The sequence below is a fragment of the Equus quagga genome, chromosome 22 (genome assembly GCF_021613505.1).
Source record: "Equus quagga isolate Etosha38 chromosome 22, UCLA_HA_Equagga_1.0, whole genome shotgun sequence".
In the NCBI taxonomy this organism is placed as follows: Eukaryota; Metazoa; Chordata; class Mammalia; order Perissodactyla; family Equidae; genus Equus; species Equus quagga.
In genome coordinates this window covers 37,987,567-38,005,924 of record NC_060288.1, presented here as the reverse complement: position 1 = coordinate 38,005,924, position 18,358 = coordinate 37,987,567, and the positions used below count along the sequence as shown (strand labels likewise).

General features: G+C 49.5%; 1 protein-coding gene across 9 annotated transcripts in view; it reads right to left on the bottom strand.

The window, feature by feature from the left end:
- The window catches only part of ERICH1 (glutamate rich 1), a 132,269-nt gene that overhangs the window by 109,374 nt on the left and 4,537 nt on the right, over window positions 1–18,358 (bottom strand). For 8 of the 9 annotated variants that reach the window (XR_006886649.1, XR_006886651.1, XR_006886652.1 and 5 more), the window contains exons 2-3: window positions 14,480–14,613; window positions 10,805–10,951 (exon numbers count right to left, since the gene is read on the bottom strand). Coding sequence is in view for 3 of the 9 variants with exons in the window: in XM_046648544.1 (XP_046504500.1) it covers window positions 10,805–10,951; window positions 14,480–14,573 (241 nt within the window). In the remaining 6 variants the exon portion in view is untranslated. The remainder of the gene's footprint in view (window positions 1–10,804; window positions 10,952–14,479; window positions 14,614–18,358) is intronic. The other variant, XM_046648545.1, reaches the window with a different exon arrangement.

The following is an 18,358-nucleotide window of genomic DNA, read 5'->3' as shown; positions in this document are numbered from 1 at the left end:
GGTTCAGCCCCTTCCTCAGACCCAGGGGGGACTCAGGTGCAGATGCCTGAACTCACTTGCTGCCTCCTCTATGCCAGCCACTGTGCCAGCACTGGGACAGTGTGATGGTCACGACGACACAGCCCTGTCTTCTAAAAGGAGAGAGCACGAGCACACAGGCGTTTCGCCTACGGCACATGCAGGGCCACGAGGAAACAATGGAGGCGACGTGACAGAAGCTGACAGGAGGGGAGCCCGCGCACACAGGGAAACTCACTCTCCTAAAGGTGTGGGAGCGTCCCAGACCCTCAGAGAGTAAGCGCGATTCCGACTGAAGCACTGGTGCGAGCTGCGCGCTCGCTGGCGGACACGAGTGGAGGAAAAGGGTGAAAGTACGGGTGGGGACACAAGCTCTCGCCTTCCAGGTGCCCTTCCACCCCATCTGCATCTACACTGCCCGTCGTTGACAGAGACGCACTGATCTGCCTCACTTAAGGAGCTCAGTGTGCTCTGACGTGGACGCCCCACGCTTTATCACTCTACGTCCAATGACGGTCACAGCAGCTTCCAAGCCAACCTTGACAAAGCCAATTCCGGGTCTCCAGCCCGGCGTCTCAAAAAGAACAATAACCACAACCAGCCTCCAGAAGCCTCAGGTACGGTGGCCACCAACTGAGGAAGCACGTGAAGCTCCCCACAGCTCCATCACTAAGACAACCACCACCAAACAGTGGTTTAACTGGCTATTTCCGTTAGGAATGCAGCACTGTTCACTCAACCAACTCCAGCTGTCAGGCAGTCAGATTCCTAACTGTTAGCGCCTCCAGAAGGAAGCGGGCGTCAGCTACATCCTTCGCCTCCTGGACAGCAAAAGAAACGTGGCTCATGCTCCCAACCACACGGCCTGCAGCGGTCCAGAGACGGCCTGCAACCCTGTGAGTCCTGAGGCAGCACCCACTCACCATCTGCTCTGCCCCAGGCCCGCATCTGTGCACCAGCTTCTCCTCTGTCCCTTGTCGATCCAGATGCACAGCTCAGCCCCTCCTTCTTCTACAAATCGTCCACTCACCCCAAGCACCTCAAGAGTTGAGTAATTAAAAAAATTTTTTTTGGAAAGACTTTATTTTTTTAGAGCAGTTTTAGATTCACTGCAAAATTGAGGGTAAGGTACAGAGACTTCCCATATGCCCCCTCCATTCTTGAACAGCCTCCTCCATTATCAGCAACCCCCACCAGATGGTGCATTTGTCACAACTGATGAGCCTACAGTAACATGTCATCATCACCCAGAGTCCATAGTTTGCATTAGGTTCACTCTGGGCGTTGTACAGTCTGTGGGTCTGGACAAATTAATGACATGCGTCCACCACTACAGTATCGTGCAGAGTACTTTCAGGTCCTAAAATCCTCTGCTCCACCTGTTCCTCCCGCCCCTTCTACCCCTGGCCACCACTGATCTCTTTACGTCTCCATAGTTTTGCCTTTTCCAGAATGTCATATGGTTGGAATCACACAGTATGTAGCCTTTTCAGATTGGCGTCTTCCCTTAGTCATGTGCATTTAAGGTTCCTTCATGTCTTTCATGTCTTGACAGCTATTTCTTTTTCGTGCTGAATACTGTTCCACTGTCTGGATGGACCACAGTTTGTTCATCCACCCACTGAAGGACGCCTTGGTGCTTCCAAGCTTTGGCGATTTTGAATAAAGCTGCTGAAACACCCGTGTGCAGGTTTTGTGTGGACGAGAGCGGGGTCACTTTGCGGGAGATCTGAGGGAGGGGTCAGATCATTTTCTGCTCAATGTCTGCAGCCTGGGCTTCCCCGGCCCCTCCTTCTCTACCTCAGGCAGATGTCCTATGCCGGTGGAGAAGTCCTGGGCTGCCAACACGCACGCCCTCAGCAACTCAGACAGACTCTCCTCTTAGGAGGTAAGGAAAACACACTGGTCAAGAAAATGGACTTTTCTTTGAGAAGGGTCAGAGTGTGGCCGTGCTGGCGGGTAGTGCTCAGGGTCTGACAGGAAGAGGGTGACCAGGGTGACAATGCTGTGCACTTTCCATTTCCTGAGATGGGGGATGGAGGAAGGCACTTGCTGTGGAGCTTTGAGGGGGTGAGACGCCCAAGAGACATCAAGCAGAGGTGATGATACTTCATGAGCCATCCCACATAAAACCCTGAGCCTGCAGATGGGCACAGTTGGAGAACTCAGTTTGGGAGCCACAACTATCCATATATGGACACAGAAGCCATGGGACCAGGTTAAGTTACTTGGTACGTGGGTGTGGATAAGATAGTCTGGGGCACCCCAACATTCGGGGAGTGTGGATATGAGTCAATTTAATGTGCGGAGAGGACTATTACATCAAAGGATAGATAAGTTGGATATTTTAAGACATGCTATAAAACCACCTCTATAGGGCTGTACTGAGTGACATTTCTACCAGCAATTTCTGAGGACTCCCTTCCTCCATTCCCGATGACAAGGGAGCAGGCGTACTTTCAACATGTCCTTTGTCGCCTTGGTAGACAGAGCAGCATTACGGCCGCTTCACCTGCGTGTTTATCCCAGGGAGGGTCTCAGTGGCCCTCTGCAGGGGGAGCAGCGGGCTCAAGCACAACTGCTCCACACAGTCCTGGAGTTCAGCTCAGAACCCCGGCACGGTCGAGCCCAATCACACCACAGCTACAACTAACTGAACAGGAAATATTTCAGGTTAATTATTCTCAGGAAAAAAACACAAAATACTTCCTTCCTGCCTGGAGTAATGTTGAAATGGCACCAGAGGTCACGTGGGACTGAAGAGTGGAGACTATGCACCAGAATCCCTGTCTGGGCAACACTTCTTGGTGCTGCGACCTTTCAAGAAACTGGATCTACATAAAAATGTGTCCATAAAACATACCAGTTTCTTTTGCAGAGGTAAAGATCTCTGAGGAAATGTGCCGAGAAGGCTGTCCGAAGGCATGGTGGGCGTCCCTGCCCTCTGGCGTCGATGCTGTGCGCCCTCCTCCCGCGGCCTCCGCCTCCCAGGGAACCATCGCAGAGCAGCTTTCAGCAGCCGCTGCTGCTCGCATCTTCCTGATTTCCATCCCACATGAAGGAAGTGCAGTGTCCTGCATCTCAGAGCGCGCACCACACACCCGCAGCACCACGGCCAACTCTCACTCCACCGTCCAGACCGCAATTTCAGCACAGCGGCCCTCCATCCGCTCAAAGGCACACTGCCTCACGGTGGTGGGGTAGCATCTGTCAAGCAGGCGGCTTCGTGAGCCACTCTCATTTGGATGGTGAGCAGTGAACCTATCTGCAGCACCCAGACAGCCCCCGCTCAGAAACCACCACCTTTACCCCACTGTCTACTGGCCTCGCTGCACCACTCGGACGTGCACAGCAGAGCAGACGTAGCTTCCAGAGGCACTTCCTTTTCAGGAGACGATTTCCTAAAATATTCGAACACTGAACATATCTGTTTTTAAAGACAAAATGTAAGTTACTCTTGCCGCTCCAGTGAGCATCCCGAGAAAGTGAGAGGCAGACCGCTTTCCCGCGGCTGTCACAGGCTGTCCGCCAAGGACACAACTAGGAACCACAGTGTTGGAGAAACATCCCCAGTCAGAGGCTTCCCTCTCAGTGATGCGGCCGGCAAGATAAGCTGAAAGGTCCGAGGAGTGCCGGGTTCCATACAGCAGGCATCCTCCTTCACTGTGCGGCAGAGCTCGGGGACAAGGAGGGGATCCGGGCCAACAGGGAGGGACGGGAGCAATCCTGAGAGCAACACAGGGCCAGCAAGGCTGCACACAACGTCAGTGAAGATATGAATTCTCCCAAAGTAAGTGTAAGTATGATAAGGCAACAAATTTTCAAGATTCTACTGTGTGCAAATTGACGATCTGATTTTAAAATGCATGTGGAAAAGCAAAGGGTCAAGAAGAGCAGAGAAAACTGAGGAAGGAAAAGCCGAAAGGATATGCCTACGGGGCACAAACACAGCATCAGCCACAGTAAGTAGGAGAGTGAGGTGCTGGGAGAGGGGCCAACGGCCAGACAGGAGAGCTCGGAAACAGCCCACTTCCACGGGGCGGCCCCCACACAGCAGAGGACACACTCTTCCACAAATGGGGCTGAGAACACTGGGGAAACGAAACCAGATCATTACCTCACCCCATAGGCAATGGTCCGAAAGGGAAAAAGGGCCTAAACAGGAAAGGCATGTCCTTTAGAAAAAAATGTAAAATACCTTTGTTATCAGGGTAGTGAAAGATTTCTTAAACCAGACAAACAGCACAAACCATAAACTAAAAGATCAAGAAGTCACATTATATTATGATTAACTCACAAACAATAGAAGACATCATTGTTTTTAAAAATGAAAAGACAACCCGTAGAGAGAAGATATTTGTGACATATATAGTTGGCCAAGAATTGGGATGTGGAACAAAAAAGAACTCCTAAAATCTATACACAACCCAAGGGAAAAACGGGCAAAAACATACGGTTAGTAAATATACAAAATGCTGTTCAGCCTCATTAAAACTCAGAAATCATACTAAAGTGAGAGGCAGGGTCCTCGCGTCTGACCAGAAGAGGAAAACACTATCTGTTTACAAGGACCCGGAGAAAAGAGACCTCGGACATGATTGCAGTGGGCACAGAGCACGACAGCTACTTCACAGACAAGCTGGCAACAAACGGCAAAACTGAAGGATGTGCGCTCAGAGAAACAGCACCCCGGGGACATGCCCTTGGACTCTGAACTCTGTTTATGGATTACGCCCTTGTCTTTAAGAACAAACGGACGTAGCAACACTCTTAGAACCAAAAAAGAAAAGGTTTCTGTACAGTGAACGAATATCAGTGAACTGGCTAAATAATTACCAAGCGTGGTCCTAACTGTACCAAGAATGTTTTCTCAATCTCACCTCCACGGACTGGCTGATAAAGGCACCCTTCCCATCCTGGCTGCCCTCTTCTGACCCTAAAAAGACATGGGCACATCTACAGCTCTGATTATCACCAAACTCCTCCGTGAGCATCACACCTTCAAGGGAATTCTCACGAGGACCTTTACAGAAGCTTCACACAAGTTTTGTCCATTTGATAGTGATTTTATTGTTTTGCTTGTAGCCAAGATTTCTTTTTCCAGCTGCAAAGAAACTATGATGTTTTTCCTTTAAAATTTCTAAGGGGTATTGCCTCAAAAAAATATGTTGCCCTTTCAAGATAAAAAACACTCAAGAAACTAGCAATAGAAGGAAACTTCAACATGGCGAAGGGAGTGCATGAAATAGCCACAGCTAATACTGCACTCAGTGGAGGGGCCCGGATTCTTTCCCCTGAGGTCAGGAATGAGACCAGAATTCCCACTCCTGCCACTTTTCTTCAACATTGTATTGGCAGTTCTAGGCAGGGCAATGAGTCAAGGAAAAAAAAGAAATGAAAGGTATCCAGATTGAACAGGAAGAAGTAAAACATCTCTACTCACAGACGATGTGATCTTATATACAGAACACCCTGAAGAATCCACAAAAAAAACTGTTAGAGCTATGAGTCCAGCAAAGTTGCAGGATACAAGATCAATGTACAAAAATCTGTATTTCCATATTTGAGACCATTGCCTAATCCAAGGTCAAAGATTTACTTGCACTTCTATACACTAGCAATGAATATTCCAAAAAAAAGATTCCATTTACAATAGTATCAAAAGAATAAAATACTTTGGAATAAACGTTTTTAAGTGTAAAATTTATAGTGAAAACTATAAAACACTATTGAAAGAAATTAAAGATGACAAACGGAAAGATAGCCTAAATTCATGAAATGGACAACTTAATATTGTTAAGATGACAATAATCCCAGTGTTCTGCAAATCCAACGAAATTTGTATCAAAATTACAACTGCTTCTTTTGCAGAAATGGACAAGCAGACCCAAAAATTCATTTGCAATTGCAAAGAACCCCAAATAGCTAAAACAATCTTGAAAAAGAACAAAGTTGCAAGACTTTACTTCCTGATTTCAAAACTTACTATAAAGCTACAGTAATTAAAACAATGTGGTGTTGCCAAAAGGACAGATATATAGATCAAGGGATCAGAACTGAGAGTCCAGAAATAAACACATATATCTACGGCCAATTGATTTTTGACAAGGGTGCCAAGTCCATTCAAAAGGAAAAGGACAGTTGCTTCAACAAACGGTTCTGGGACAATTGGACATCCACAGGCAAAGGAACAAATTTGGACCCCTACCTCACACCATATACAAACATTAAATCAAAATGCACCAATGACCTAAACGTAAGAGCTTAAACTATAAAACTCATTGAAGAAAAACTAGGTGTAAAATTTGTGACCTTGGATTTGGCAATGGTGTCCTAAATATCACCCAAAAACATAAGCAACAACAGAAAAAAAATATATAATAGACTTAATCCAAAATTAAAATCTTTAGTGCCTCAAAGGACATCATCAAGGAAGTGAAAACACAATCCATGGTATGGATCTGATAAGGGTCTCATATCCAGACTCTAACCCACTCTTACGACTCAACAATAAAAAGACAAACAATCCAAATTAAAAATGGGCAAGCACAGCAGTTAAGTTCGGCACACTCTGCTTCGGTGGCCCGGGTTTGTGGGTTTGGATCCCAGGTGTGGACCGGTGTACACCTCTCATCAGCCATGCTGTGGTGGCAACCCACATATAAAGTGGAGGAAGACTAACACAGATGTTAGGTCGGGGCCAGTTTTCCTCAGCAAATAAAGAAAGAAAGAAAGAAAGAAAGAAATAAAATGGGCAAAGAACTTAGACATTTCTCTAAAGAAGACACACAAATGGCCAACACATGCATGCTAAGATGAACCTCATTAGTCATCAGGGAAATGCAAATCAGAATTACAATGAGATACCACTTCATACCCACTAGGATGGCTATAATCAAGAAAACAGAAAATAACAGGTGTTGGTGAGGATGCGGAGACACTGGAACCTGCGTGCACTGCTGCGGGAGGGAAAGACGTGCAGGAGCTGTGGAAAATAGTTCGGCAGTTCTCCAAAACATTAAACACAGAACCACCATCTGATCCAGCAACCCGCTCCTAGGCATACAGCAGGAGAGCTGCCAGCACACGTCCACAAATACACGCCTGTGCACGGGTGCTCACAGCAGCACTGCCGTAACAGGCAGGAGTGGAAACGGAACAAGTGTCCATCAACTGATGAACGTGTAAACAAAATGTGGTCCCTCCACACAGTGGAACATTCTTCAGCAATAAAAAGGAAGGAAGTCCTGACACGTTACAACACAGTGAACCTCAAAACCATGATGCCAAGTGAGAGAGCAGTGTGTGACTCCTTTATACTAAACGTGCAGAACACACAAGCCCACGGAGACAGAAAGGAGGGAGGGACAAATGGAGAGGGACTGCTAGGGGATACGGGGCTCCTTTTTGGGGTGGTAAGAATGTTCTGGAATTAGCGGTTACGACTGCACGACATTGTGAATGTACTAAAAATCATTAAATTGTACACTTTGAAATGGTTAAAATGGTGAACTTTTGGTTAAGCACATTTTATTTAAATATGCTGTTGTGTGTGGTGTGGAGTTTTCAGATACAGGCACACGTCAGGCTCATTTGCATCTGGGAAATAATGAAACTGTCAGAAATATCTACTCCTCTGTTTGTTTCCTAATGCCACGTGAAACGGCACGTGGTCTGCTCACTGTATGTTTCACCACTGCCCTCTCAGAGGTGGAGGGCTCCTGACAGGGGAGGAGGGTGCAGAGAGCAGGTGCAGGACACAAAGAACCAGGAATCTGGATGCCCTTCCAGGCTCTGGTGTGACCGCCCTTGTGACACTCCACTGTTATTCATGATTCCCTTTCAATCTGAGCCAGGGCCAAGTGGTTTCAGCCACTCGTAACCAGAGTCTAAACTGTCCGTGCAAACTGAGATCTGTGTACCCCTACAGCTCAGACACCAGGCATCACAGAACAGTCTGGAGCCTTGAAAACCACACATGGGATCAAACCACTGGGGGCGGGGGGGTGACTCGCACCCCGGCTCTCATGAGGAGTCCTCTCTAAATCCTGACTGCAGTCCTCACGCTGTCTTTTCCGGATGAGCCCTCAGTGGGGCCGGTCCCCTGTCACCATGCCGGCTCTGACACTCCACCTGGACAATGACACCCATGCTGTTCCACTATCCAACCAATAACAGAACCACAGTGTTCTGCCCAACAGAACCGGGCTTCAGCAGGCTCTGCAGGTCCCTCTGCTACCTGATTACGGCTCAGGGTCTCTGACTACGTCCAGACTCCCGGCAGACAGGATGAAAACTGTCTCAATGCCCAACAAGATCCTTCCTTCACCTGGATCAGGCATCTACTCAGTCAACAGCTTTTGCACTTTTCAAATCAGAGGATTTACGTAATAATCACACTCGGAAACCACCTTTATATCCGTATTCTGATCTTTAATTCACCTTCATACAAATTAACAGCACCTTACACATGCCTGTTGAAAGGAAGCAACTTGTACCGAAGCTTCCGTGGAAAGACGTCACCCAAAGGGCCAGGACTAACTTTAAGGAAACCCACGTGATCTGTAAGAATTGAAATGGACTCGGCATTTAAAATTAAAAATATCCCCACGCTGACTTGAAGTAGTCATGTTGACATTCTAAGCTTTTCATTTGCCATTACTACACACGGATACAACTTGTCTTAGTAAAACATGAACCCTAATTTAAAAGACTGTCTTGCAACCACATTCAGGAAGAGAAGCAAGGTCTTAGAGTGTGTTTTTTTAAACAGTGATTTTAGAAGTGAAAAGCCAACCACTTTCAGCAAGAAAACACACATGTGACAAAGGAACTGTCTGTCATCCCGCAAAAGAACCGACAATTAGTTTTTTATCTTCTGGGAGGAAACTGGCCTGGAATGTGTAGATGCTAATTTTTAATTGAGAAACAATCACCCATGCACAAAGTGTCCACTGTTCCCCCTTACTTCACCTTCCACCAGCTGTATTATTGGTGAAAAGTCACTGTTAAAACAGTCAAATTAGATGAGGGAAGAAAGTGCAAATAGACCCTAAAAACAAAAATTTCTAAAAAGATGAAGAATGTTCAGTAAAACTCAGAGAGAAACAGGAAGTTGCGGGCTGGCCTCCCTCTCGAGTGGGACAGCCTGCGTTCTCCATGGCTCCGCCAGGCTGATCAACACACACATGGCCAAGGGCGGACAGGTGCTGTCCTGGTCAGCGTGGGCAGCCGTAGCAAAATACCACAGACGAGGAGCTAAAACAACACATTCATTCCGGGTGCTGGTGGCTGGACGTCCGGGATCCAGGTGCTGGCAGGGCTGGCTCTGCCGGGGCCTCTCTCCCAGGCGTGCAGACGCCGCCTGCTCCCTGTGTCCTCACTCATCGTCCCGCTTTGTGTGTCTGTGCCCTGAGCACTGCTTCTTATAAGGAACCAGTCCTATTGGATCAGGGCCTACATAGTGACCTCATTTACCGTTAATTACTTCTTAAAGGGCTCCGTCTCCAAATATGGTCCCATTCTGAGGTCCTGGGGGTTAGGACTTCAACGTCTGAATTTTAGGGGACACGACTCCGTGCATAACATGCATTTTCTTTGAAAAGTAAAAATACATGTAACAGCAGCCATTTACGCCTTAGTTCATGTGATCTTAACTCTAACCCACAATCTGCACATGGTGGTCTCGGTGGGACGCGGCGCTGGGAGCTCGCACCATCCTCACCATGTGACGGCCCACGGGAAGGATGCAGGGGGGAACACAGCACACATGGTTTGCCCCAGAGGAAAGTACATGGTGTAACCTGTGTCTACGAGGTGAAGGAAACAGTTTCCTTCTTGCTTGTATGGCATCTGCTCACCAGAGCAGTGCCCACGGGCATCCACTATGTTATGGGCACACAGGTTTTGTGTGGAAATTTCCTTGCCTAAAATCCCATCATGATGTGTAACATTCCTCCTGTGGTAAAATGTGATCCAAGTCAATGGAGATGTGGCCTGCAGGCAGCGAGCAGACCTGCAGGCCTACGGGACCTGCCTGTTGAGACCAGTCAGGGGAGCGTTACAAGACAGGAGAATGCAGGGACTAAGTCGAGTCTCTTCTCTCAAGGTGATTCAGCTGGGCCAGAGGAGAGAACCAGCGCTCAGGAGCAGAATCACATCGGACAAAAGCCCAGCGAGAGATGACTGCCAGAGAGAAATGGAAAGGGTCCCAAGAAAGGATGCACAGAACCCTGTGCATTTCTGTGTCCACCTGCAACCAAGAGGCTCCCCTCCAATGCCCCAACCTTGCTGGCCCTCCCGTGGCCCTGTCTGTGTCTGCCACACGGTGGCCCCCGCCAGGCTGACACCGCTGTGCTGCCGGGACCCGGAGTCCACGAAGCTGCCACTGCAGACCTCCCACCACTCGAGGATCCTGGATAGACGCCTGCCAAAGACAAGGAACAAGGGAGACCGACACAGAGGAGGAACCAGGAGCCCGACTGGGTGGATGCATGAACTGGGTCAGTGATGGGACGGAGCAACAGCGGCAGAGGGAGAGGCGTGTCCTGTCCAAGGAAAGACGGAGCTGGCTGACGGTCTCCCGTCTCTATGCCCAGAACACCACGTGCAAACGGCCCAGACAAACAGCAGAACTGTACCCACTGTACACTCCAGAGCGTGTGCAGACGACCCTGGCCCACCCCCAGAAGGCCCTGAACAACTCGACCACCTGTGCGTGCTAGAGGGCAACAGAGGTGGCCGTGACCACATGTCCATGGCCCATCGTCACCTGCAGACACCTCACCTGTCAAAGGAGGGGCGCTCCAGCCTGTCACCGTCTCAGGCGCCACTTTCTTAGGGGGTATTTCCGAGGCCAGAGTCATTGGTGCCCCCTTTTCTTGGCCATGTGGAACTTTAGGAAAAAGTCTCCTCAGCACTTTTTCAACAAACACTGCAAAGGCAACCAATTGACAAGAGAAAAGAAGGAATTACTGAAGGCAGTGTTATTAAAACTGCACATGAGTTCACATAAGGCAAACACACGTCCTGACATTTTGACCTGAGAGCAAAGTGACTGTCCCCAGAGGACCCCCCAGCACTGTCCATCAGAGGACCCCCCCCAGCACTGTCCTCAGAGGACCCCCCAGCACTGTCCATCAGAGGACCCCCACAGCACTGTCCATCAGAGGCCCCCCCCAGCACTGTCCTCAGAGGACCCCCCCGGCACTGTCCTCAGAGGACCCCCCCCCGCCAAGCACCCGCATTGGGAGGCCCACAGGTGCTCAGGGGAGGAGAGCCGCAGGAAGAGGGCAGGCTGCCATGGTGAACACGGACTTGGGGTTGGTGCTGGGTGGGCTGGCCTCCCGTCCTCCCTCAACGTTCTCATCTCTGGTTGAATTTCCATGTGAAGAGCAGACTGTGAGCCCATTTCAGAATTTGGGGCTTCAGGTCCTGGGTACCCAGTGCGCCCCTAGACAGGCTCGGTCCCCGGGCAGGTCACACGGAGAGCCTTGAGGCTGGGCTCACCTTGAGGCAGGCAGACCGAGCAGGGTTCCGGCACACCTAACCACCGTGGCCGGGAGGCAGCTGGGCGTTCTAGGACGTCCTAACAAGCACACAGAGACTTCACTCTGCTCATTTCAGTTTACATCCTGCTCCAAGTGGAGGAAAACAGCTGCCATAACGGACAAATATTTCCATGCTGATTTAATGGGAACCATGAACAGCTACGAGTCTCAACACGCGCCCGGAAGAGGTGAGGGAAATGTTAGTAACACGCATTTGTCTGAACCTCGTCAAACTCAGAGACGAGTCGACAAAGCGTGGAGAGCTGCTGTGCAGCAGGCAGAGGTCCTGCGCGGCCACCAGAACGCTGCAGAGGGCCCGGGCTTCTTGGTCACGCGGTGGAGAGGTGAGTGCGTCCCTGAAGACTCGCGTCCTCGGTCGCATAACATGAGAACAATTTTCTATTTTAAATTTAAAATTGAGCGCAGTAGTCCAAAAAACTAAACAGAGAGGAAACCTTCGATATCCTAAGTTGGACGGGGGTAAGCACTTCGTAAACCCAGGTGGCGGCAAGACTCCCACCTCACACTCGCATGTCAAAGCCTCCTGAGGAAGCATGCCTCTCCCAGCGGGACCACATGCCCCTCCAGGAACCGCTGGTGCCCGCCGCACCCCGCAGCACACTCCCACAGGCTGGCTGGGTCCAAGGAGCTCCTTCCTATCCAAGGACCTGTCACAAAGGCTACTCTGGGCACACGGCCTGGACACTCCGGCCCTCCTTGAGGGGCTCAGGACAACCTGGAGATCGTGTCCTGGAGAACGCTGGTTTACGTCGCCATACCCACGATCCAGGAGTTACTCACAACGTGTGGAGTCAAGAGCGTAAGAAGAGAAGGCCTCAAAGAGACGTCGTAATGGGATCTCAATGTCAACTGGGAGCTTTGTCTTCAATTAGAATTTCAACTAATAAACCTTAACACAAGCCGAGTATCCAGCAACTTCAGAATAAAATGATCTGGTAAATATACATCTAATAGTTTCAGCTGCCAACGTTTAAAGCATAGTCTTTCTAAAAGTACTATGATTTTAATCTTTTTAAATCAGTTTTAAAAGAGCAATGTGTAACAAGCAAAATTAAAATATCAATAACTACTTTCTACCAACTAATATTTCTAGCAGACTCACTGGCGAATGTCACTTGATCCCAACGACACAGGGAGTAAGAACGCAACATGGAGCCACCTGCACGCAGCGTACTCTGCGACTGTGACTAAGCCCTCGGAGCGCCCTCAAGAACCGCCCCCCAGCGGTCCCCACACCTCTGGACTCCTAAGGACGAAGTGGCCGCCAAGCACTGGTGCAGTCACACGAAATCTCCCCTCCCTGAAGGAGCTCACAGTTTATTTGAACAGAAACAACCAGCTATTTTAGACCAAAAAAAAAATGTTGTACAGCCACTTAAACTCTCGCTGCCATGTCGAGCCTGCAGAGTTATGAATGAGATGAGTACCCTCGGACTGCTGGCTGGTTTCCTACACGGTGGACTCAATTCTGTAAACAGAGTGGGTCTTCTAACCGGCCACGTCTACTTAGTGACTCATGCTGAAAGCAGAATGCAAAGCAGTTATTTTTCAGGGTACTGAAAAACAGCGAAGCATCGTTTTTAAAAAGCACTCGTCATTTTTGGTTTGCTGAAATGCTCCTTTCAACCTACTGTGCATGTGTGTGTGTGTGAATGTGTACCTACTACAAATGTAGGCCTATAAATCAATTTGGATGTTAAAAGTCTCTTTTCTGCTTATTTTCCAATGGCTCAAAAACAAAACAAAACAAATGGAGGGCACTCTGCCCTGGAAGGCAGCTCGGTGTCACACCCAGCTCTCAGAAGCCCCCCAAACCACGTGAGCCAGGGAGAGTGCTCTGCTGCACCACAGCTGCTGAGGCGTGGCATCTTCACACCTCGTCCACCGGCTGCTCCTCCAGCAGCAGGAGCAAGTTTTGACCTGAAACTCTGCTGTCCGTCAAAAAGCAATCACAAGAAAGCGAAGAATCAGGAAATGGATGTTTTACACCAATCGGAAAAACCACCGTGCAGGAAAACAGTACAACCACCATGTGGACAGGCATCAGGATCGACAGGATAGGCACCAAGGAGGAAACAGTGTCTGAAATTGATCTGTGAAACACCAGACAGGGAGGGTGAGCCTCCTTATCACAGAGGAACCAGGGATGTTGATGTAATTTTCAGAGAGGACTGCCTGAACTTGACATTTCAATTTAAAGACACAAGCCAAATAAACATAAAATCTTTCAAGAAGGTGTTCTTTGGAAATTAGAAACCTAGGAAAAACTGTAAATATATATACCTCCAAAGGAAACAGTTTGATTGCTGGCGGTAAACCTATTCAATTCTAAACTCTTCAATGCTGTTACTTGATTTAAAATCTAACAGTTGGGTATAAAAAAGGAAGAGCTTCTTCCATTTTTAACAAAGGTGTTAATGGCAGCATTTCAAGGAATTGTTTCTCTGTTTGCTATGGTGTCAGGGCAGAAGCCCAAGAACTGTGAAGCGTTTGACAAGCTCCTGCAGGAAAGAGGGTAAACCAACAGACAAGAAAGAGCAGCCCCTTCTAGGTCGCTTTCCAGCCGGAAAGTCTCCCGACTCAGGACGAGGGCTGCATTCCATTTGAAAAGGTACTTATGGGAAAAAGCATGGAAATAGCAACTTTTTCTTCTATAATATTCCAATCTGAAAAAAGCAAAGGAAAATGAAAAATACGTGGTAGAAAAAAAAAGCAACCCATGACCTTTGAGACCATGCAATGAGTTACCCCACTGACACCAGGAATACTTTTCTTTTCCTTACAAAAGTTCACTTTGATTGCAAAGTGGCATCTGCCCCCCACAGTGTCTGTGTACTCAATGTAAAATCGGGGTGAAACCATGCCTGTCCTTTTCCTATGTGGATACATACTGTGCATCTGGAGAGCCTTACCATAACGGAGGAGGTCAGAAATGATGTTCATTCTGTGTGATTCTCCAGCCAAATATTTCATGACTTGTGTCATCACGCCTACACACCTGCATCTCTTGGAAAAGCACGACTGTCTGGGGACAAAAGACATGTAGACACAATTTGGGGACATGAGGGATGAAATTAGTTCAAAAACTGCTTCAAAGGCAGATGTTAACGGGAAGCAGTAAGTGAGGGGACCACAGCCTCATTGGAATTACATGAAAATTATGGAGACCACAAATACTACAGATAACTTGAAAATGTGGCTTCTTGATATTTCACTTGGAAAGACACACAGACAGTGGAACAAAGAGGTTTCTGACGTCCCTTTTCTGAGTTTCCAATTAGCAGACTTATGAATGGAAAAGTGCTATCATCCAGAATTTGACGCAGGAGTTAGCAGGCTTTTTGAAATTACACTTAAACAAAAAACTGCTACTGAAAATAAGACCAGAAATGGACATTCACAGAAACTTTCTCCATGGCCGACTTGGTGGCGTCCCTCCTCACCTCAGCCGTAGAGAAAATCTTCCACAAGGTCCGCTAAACACACACACACGCCGCCAACTCACAGTCTTAAAGAAAACTGAGAATCCCCCTATCTCAGTAAAACCGGCTCAGGCGATTCCCTCTTCCACCCTGACATCTGTGCATCTTGTGTCAACAGAATCTAAATTTAAATTTTCTTAGGGTTTTTGTACTTCTTGGAATTTGAAATTTTCAATTTTCTCTTCTCATGTTTAAATACCTGCTGAGTATCTGCTAGCCTATCCATAACTTTCTCAGAAACCATATTCAATTTTTTTTCATTTTACTCTTAGAATGAGTTATTTACCCTTTGCCTATAAATCTAGGAAGAAAGGAATAAATTGGTAATAGTGCCTCGTCACTTCATAAGAAAGAAAAGTGCAGTACAGTATGCTAATCCAGTGAGTGATAGTTTCTTAATGAGTTTCATAATGGAACTAGAAATGGAAAATAATTAGCTAAGATTTAAGCAAGAGTTGGCAAGCTTTCTGAAATATTAATGAAAAGGAAAACAGTACTCAAAATAAGACCAGAAACAGTACTCAAATGGGACATAATTAGAATCTTACACCACGACCACTCTGATGTGGTATCCCCAAGTAGTTGGTACACACTAAATATTCATTTTCTCCCCAAATTTTAACACTAAAAACACCCCTGTAATATTCTAAACTTTGTCCAAAATGTTTCCTTGTAGAGACGTTTGCAGCACTTCTGTACCCTAACCATTCAGAGCTCTCATCGTTTTCATCAGGGGCTGGTGAGCACACCTGAACCCAGGGGACAGAAGGACAGCAGGGACGCTGCTCCGGGCCCCCAGGACGGGGCCCCAGCAACCGCTGTGCTCTCCAAGGTGTTTTCTCACCCAAATATGCTGAGGACGGACGGGACAGGGCCACACAGGTGAGGGCCCACCCAGACGGCCATTCAGAGGCGTGCTTCGTCATAACTGGGAGGGAGAGGGTAAATTATCGTTTCTACTCCAATATTTTAATTCTTTCCGGTTTCCTTAACACTGGCTTCTTCATCAGCCAGATCTTGAACTCAACCACAGTACACAGACACGGGTCCTTGCACAAGTAGGGAGCCAGTCACTTGGGAGGATGTCAGGAGCAGAGGCTCTGGAATGCCGGTACTTCCACTTCTGCAGCACACCGCCAGGCCACCCACCCAGAGCCAGAGGAGGCCACAGCACACCCACCACCACCCCGCGGGCATCCCTAGGCCACCTCGCTCGAGGAACCAGCTCCTTCCATTGCGTCTTCAAGGCAGGGTCCTGTCTCGCACAGGTGCCGGCTATTTCTCTAGTCTCTAGGCCATGGGTGTCTGCCTCCCCTTGAACAAGGTGCACCCCTGCCCCCTCAACCCCCTACCGCCCGAGTCATCTGTGCTGCTGTTCTCAGGGCCAGGCGAGTGCCCCGGCCTCCTTCACACCCACGCTGGGCAGTCGGCTGACAGTGGGACCACACACTTCACACACATTACCTGATTTAATCCTCACAACAACCCTACTGTCTCCCCATTGCTGTGTATATTTTTAATTTTCTGTATATCATGATGCTCTGACATCTTAAAACCCTCTGGCTGGGAGAGACCACCCCTCGCAGCTGGCCGATCCTCAGAGAGAGCAGAGCAGGAGCAAGCCTCTAACATGCCCACCAGCCACCAGAGCTGGCCCCTCCACCTGCCCTGTGCCCAGCAGCGAGAGTCCTCTGCCTAAAGCCCAAACCCAAGGAAACGATTCCATCCAGCCAGTCTGAGTGCTCCCCTGCCCTGCCTGCCTTCCTGTGGGAACCCCGGGAAAGGCCATGGCCCAGTTCTTCCCCTTGCTCCTGTCTGCTGCCTCGTGTGGTTTAGTGTGCCGCCTGGCTCTGGGACCCACAAGCACAATAAACTTCGATTCCCAAGCCGCTCCTCTCTCCTCTTGTGGCTAAGCTGACTGACTGTCTCATAAAACACAAAGAACAGCCCGCATCTTGTAGCCAAGGCACCTGAGGGTCCCAGGGAACTCGTGTGAGGGCACAGGCCCACCTCCCACTGTGAGTGCAGCCTCCCGCTGCTGGGCACCTGAGGGTCCCCGGGAACTCGTGTGAGGGCACAGGCCCACCTGCTGCTGTGAGTGCAGCCTCCCGCTGCTGGGCACCTGGGGGTCCCAGGGAACTCGTGTGAGGGCACAGGCCCACCTCCCGCTGTGAGTGCAGCCTCCCACCGCTGGGCACCTCAGGGTCCCAGGGAACTCGTGTGAGGGCACAGGCCCACCTCCCACTGTAAACCATCTCCCACAGCTGGGCACCTGGTATCCAGATGATGAAGCCCCTCCCTCCGCACCCCAGCCCGACTCTCATCCAATCCAGAAGCACACTCTGCACCTGCCCACAGAGCACACCTCCTGCCTCGCACAGCCCGGCAGGCACCACGCCAGCTTCTGGGGAATCTCTCTCCCTATGCCTACCACCCATGCCTCCGGCTGCTGCCTTATTCCACATTGTCTCATGCCCCCAAAGACATGCCAACAACATGCTGGCCAGCCAGCCTGCCGCTGGGCCTGCCCCGTGCCACACCTCGCCTGTCCACTTTCAGATCTGTCTTCTATAGAAGCAAACACCTACCCTCCACTTGAAACCTGTACCAGCTGCCCAGCTCCTACCTAGAACGGAAGCTTCCCTGACCTGGGGGCCAGCACAGCGACCTTCTCCACCATGCACACACTCCCTCTGTTCACAGAAACCCAGGCCCTTCATTCACTCCTTCACTCAGCAACGCTTGCTGAACCTGCTGTGTGCCAGGCACCGGGAGCATGGGACGCCTCCTCACAGGAAGAAGCAGACAGGGATCGGGCAGTGATGATCCAGAGGGCACGTGAGCCCATGGAGGAAACAGTGCGTGCAGGACCTGGAACAGCAGGGAGCCGGTCCTGCTGCCAGCTCTGCCCTAGGCAGCACTGACCACAGAGAGGTTCCTTCTATTCCAGAATAAAGGATCTGTTGTATCTCACAGAACACAGAGACAACACCCAAGTGAGACTCGTGTGGACAAACAGAGCGGGGGCTCTCCCGCAGGTCAGCAAGCCCTGCTTGCCTGTCTGCACGGGGCCCCGCAGGCACCGCCAGGACAAAGCTCTGCCAGACCGTCGCCTCCACCCCGCCACACCTGCAGGCAGCTCAGCACAGAGAACGGGTCTCCCCCCAGCCAAGCCGCACCCCCAGCACCTGCGGCTCTGGGACTCAGGGGGCTGCACAAGTGTGCCTAGGTCCGGGCGTGTAACTGGGAAGACACATACACATGTGCACAAACACACAGAGACACACA